The sequence below is a fragment of the Calidris pugnax genome, unplaced genomic scaffold (assembly GCF_001431845.1).
Source record: "Calidris pugnax isolate Ruff unplaced genomic scaffold, ASM143184v1 scaffold220, whole genome shotgun sequence".
Lineage (NCBI taxonomy): Eukaryota > Metazoa > Chordata > Aves > Charadriiformes > Scolopacidae > Calidris > Calidris pugnax.
In genome coordinates this window covers 1,947,399-1,951,136 of record NW_015090963.1, presented here as the reverse complement: position 1 = coordinate 1,951,136, position 3,738 = coordinate 1,947,399, and the positions used below count along the sequence as shown (strand labels likewise).

The 3,738-nt window shown below is 65.1% G+C and overlaps 2 protein-coding genes across 2 annotated transcripts in view; one reads left to right on the top strand and one right to left on the bottom strand.

Annotated features, from left to right (window-relative positions):
- NPR2 (natriuretic peptide receptor 2) overlaps positions 1-796 on the top strand; it is a 7,157-nt gene extending 6,361 nt beyond the window's left edge. Inside the window, exon 22 of the mRNA XM_014952460.1 lies at positions 128-796. Within this exon, the coding sequence (XP_014807946.1) occupies positions 128-190 (63 nt within the window). The 3' untranslated portion in view covers positions 191-796. The remainder of the gene's footprint in view (positions 1-127) is intronic.
- A 660-nt stretch (positions 797-1,456) lies between these two features.
- SPAG8 (sperm associated antigen 8) lies at positions 1,457-3,368 on the bottom strand. The gene is made up of 6 exons (XM_014952459.1): positions 2,935-3,368; positions 2,256-2,430; positions 2,114-2,159; positions 1,868-1,982; positions 1,665-1,727; positions 1,457-1,582 (listed from the first exon to the last, which is right to left on the bottom strand). Exons 1-6 carry the CDS (start codon positions 3,310-3,312, stop codon positions 1,457-1,459), a joined length of 903 nt encoding a protein of 300 aa, XP_014807945.1. The 5' UTR covers positions 3,313-3,368.
- Positions 3,369-3,738: the final 370 nt, after the last annotated feature.

Below are 3,738 nucleotides of genomic sequence, written 5' to 3'. Positions count from 1 at the left end.
GGGCATATGATGGGTGGGTGGGTGGGTCAGGGCTGGGACCCCTTGTCCCCCTCGGTGCTGGGGATGGCACCCAAGGAGCAGCACAGGGGGCAGGGAGGGTCTCACCGCTCCCCCCTCCACCCCTCAGGGAAAGGGGAAGATGCGGACGTACTGGCTGCTGGGCGAGAGGAAAGACCCCAAAGTCATCTGAGCAGTGGCAGAGCCCCCAGCCCTGACGGGGCCGCCAACACTTCCCGGTGCCTGGACCCGCGGGATGCACTGGCAACCCCCCATCACTGCAGCCCACCACCACCTCCACCACAGCCCCCCCTGCTTCAGCAGGGTTTGGGCACGGGGGGCCAGTGGCCACAGCACTGCCTGCCCCCCTTCACCGGCACCAGCAAAGCCCACTTCCCCCCGCAGCCTCTGCTGGAGGGGGGAAACCAGCCCTGATCCAGCCCAGGGGGAGGGGGACCCCATGTCCCCCCACCCTCTGGGGTCCTGCCGCCCCTGCCCTCTCCCCCCTGGCTCAGCTGGCTCTGAGCTGCTCCCGGGGCCTGGCTGCCCCGCAGGGCACTTTGCCATCTCTTTTCAGTACCTGGCCCCCCCTGCAGAAGTTGTGTCCATGTCACCCCCTCCCCAGGGCAGGGAAGTGGGGGCTCCTGCCGGGACTGACCCCTTGGCCAGGGCTGGCTTCAATGCTGCGGCTCTCCCCCTCCCCTGTATATAACCCCACCGGGTCATGTAAATACGCCCCCCTCCCCTCCCCCCCCCAGGTGTAAATATAGGAGTCGCTGCGAACTATTTTGTTTGAAATACAAACTTCCCCAAATCCCTCCGTCCCCTGACCTCTGCTTCGCTCTGCCCTGGAGCACCAAGCAGGGTGGGGGGCTGGAGGGGGACCCCAACATCGAGTTCAGCCTGGGCTGGGGGACAGCTGCCTGGAGCATCCCAGAGCACCGTACCCCAGGGGTCCGGCTGCGGTGTGGGCTGGGGGTCCGGGCACGGGGAGCTGGTGCAGGGCGGCTGCAGCAGTGGCTGGCGAGGGCTTGGGGCAGTACTGTGAAGGCAGGGCTGCCACGGCGGGGTTTGCTTTGGCGTGAGGGCTGCAGTGTGTTCCTCTGAGCTCATGCTCATGGCCACGCCACAGCCGCCTCTTACTGGAACCCACCTGTGCCAGGGAACAGGGACAGGGGACGCCTGTCACCCGCTGTGGGCACTGGGAGAGGGCACGTCCCAGGGGGATGGGGCTGTGCCAGGGGCTCTGCCTCCATGCCCAAGGAGGGAGGCTTGGGGCCCCTGCACGTTTTGGGACAGGAGTGACCTGCAGAGAGGCTGGAGGGTGTCCCCACGCCTGTGCTGCATGGCCCTGCGGGGTTGGGGATGCCAGGGACGTGGTTCTCCCCCTCCAAACACCCAGCCTGCGGACAACCCTGGGGTGGCAAGGACTTTAGGACCACCTCTGCCCCCCTGCTTTTTATTGCATGAACCGGCTGCTCAGGGGGGTGGAGGGCAGGGGCTGCTCCAGGTACTCGGTAACTGGGGTGGTGAAGGCTGCGTTCCTCTGAAAGGGACTGTCTCCGCTGCGGATGCCGGTGACACCCTGGAGGAGAGGAAAGCAGAGAGGTCCCCATCAGCAGCTGAATCCCCTGCGTGCCAGCAGGGCAGGGTGCCAGGGGGCTTACGGGCAGGCTGTGGGCTTGCTCCAGCCAGAAGCTGCGGGGCTGCTCCGTGAAGTAGTTGTGGGGCTGTAGGTGGAAGCAATGTTAAGAGTGAGCAGCGGTGAACGGCCTCACCAGGCAGTCTCGGGGGGGACACACATTGGGGAGCCTTGTGGGCTTCCTGAGGGTTGCCACAGCTGGACTGGGGGACTGTCCCCTGCCTGTACCTGGCTGCTGGGCGGTGGTGTGAACTGGCAGCCCTTGGCGCCGTAGTCCCGATGGGTGGTGGAGATCAACTCCATGGGCTTTCGGGGTGGACAGATCTTCTCCAGCATCTCCTTCCTGCCGGCAGAGCAGACCCCACACCCCTCAGCTCTGGGATCACCCCCACCCCAGGCAGGCACCTGTGGCAGGGTACCCTCCTCTGGGGCATGGCTCCAGGGATGGGTGGCACGCCAAGGGCACAGGCTTGCCTGTATTTCTGGTAGAGCATGTTCTCCAGCATGGCCTTGCGCTGCCCTGAGGGGAAGAAGGTGCCATCAGCCCCACAGCCAAGATCCCCTTGCTACTGTTTTGGAGGCTACATGGCTTTTGGTGGGGGGTGTACAGTCTCACCTAGCCCCAGCAGCAGGACACTGTGCGGTGGGCGGTAGGTGTCCTTCGTGGTGGTGCTGTGGGTGGGCCAGGAGATGAGCTCGTGGGTGAGCAGCCCAGGGTGGCCATGACGGTAGGTGAAGCCCTCATTGATTGGCTCTCGCCCGGGCACGGTGTCCAGGTGGTTTGTGGCTCTCTGGGGATAGACAGCAGGGGCTGTGGGAAGGCAGCAGGAGCCCACCCTGCAGTGCTCCATGCCCACTCCCAGCTTTTAGGACTTTGACAGTCCCATGGGGCGCTGGGCAGGGTTGGGAGGTGGTGTCCCCAGGCTGTGGGATGGCTTGGCCCATCTTTCTGCCCTCCTCTCCACAAGCCTGGCTGGCCCAAGCAGGTGTCCCCGCATCTTTGTGATGGGCAGTGACACCCAGCTCCAGCTGCCCCAGCAGCAAGGTCTCCACTCTCCTCCCAAAGCCTCGCTGTCGCTCCCCACGTGCCTGCCCGTGCCTTTTGTGCTATTGAATTTCATCCCCTTTCCATCCCACTGGGCTCAAGGTCATCCAGGGAGCTCCAGCTTGGCCAAGGGCAACTATTTTTAGAGAGGGGGCTCCCTAGGAGCAGGGGGCTTCATGGGATCAGCATGTGGGACATGGTGGGGTGGGTTTTGAGGGGCATTTCCCCTTAGATGGTGGTGGGGCATTACCTCCTCCTGCCAGTTGTGCATCAAGCAGGTCCCCCGGGGCACCGACCGGAGGGGCTGCTCCACTGTTGTCTCCAGGGAGGCGGGCAGCACCGGCACTGCCATGGGGGGCTCCTCACCAGGGCAAGTCCCCGACTTTCCAGCACAGGGAGGCAGCTCAATGCCGCCGGGATCCTTCCCAGCCTCGGCAGGTGGCACCACGCTGGGCACAGCTGGCAGGACCTCAGTGGGCAGCTCAGCCGTGGCCAACGGCACCTCCTGGGGCACCGCATCCATGGCTGACATCTCCAGGGGCAGCTCAGTTGTGGCCGTCAGTGTCTCTCTCTGGCACGGGGGCTTCTCCACGAGCACCTCAGGCAGGACGACATCATTCCGGAACATGACCACGCATGGTGGCCTCTCCCCAGGGCACGTGGGAGGCACATGGCCTGTCAGAGCCACCCTGTAGGTGGGGACACTCCATGTGAGAAGGCAGTGGGGCGCATCCTTCAGCCCCCGCCCTTGCCCACCATGTTCCCAGCCCCCACCAGTGTGGGCAGGGCCCTGAGGCCGGGGACCCTGGGTGCCTCACGATGTCACCCCCACCCCAGAGTGGGGGACAAGGGACACCTGTCCCTTTGGGGAGGGAAGAAGCAGTGCTTGCTGCTGGCTCTGTGCTCCAGAGGTGTCTCCCCCTCCATAACTCCCCTCTTCCCCCTTAGTCCCCCTTCCCTAACCTCCCCTCCACACTCCCCCAGCCCAGGCTCTGCCCCGCAATGCCCCCACCCCCCTACTGTGTCCCCCCTCTTCCAGGGCTCTGGACCCCCC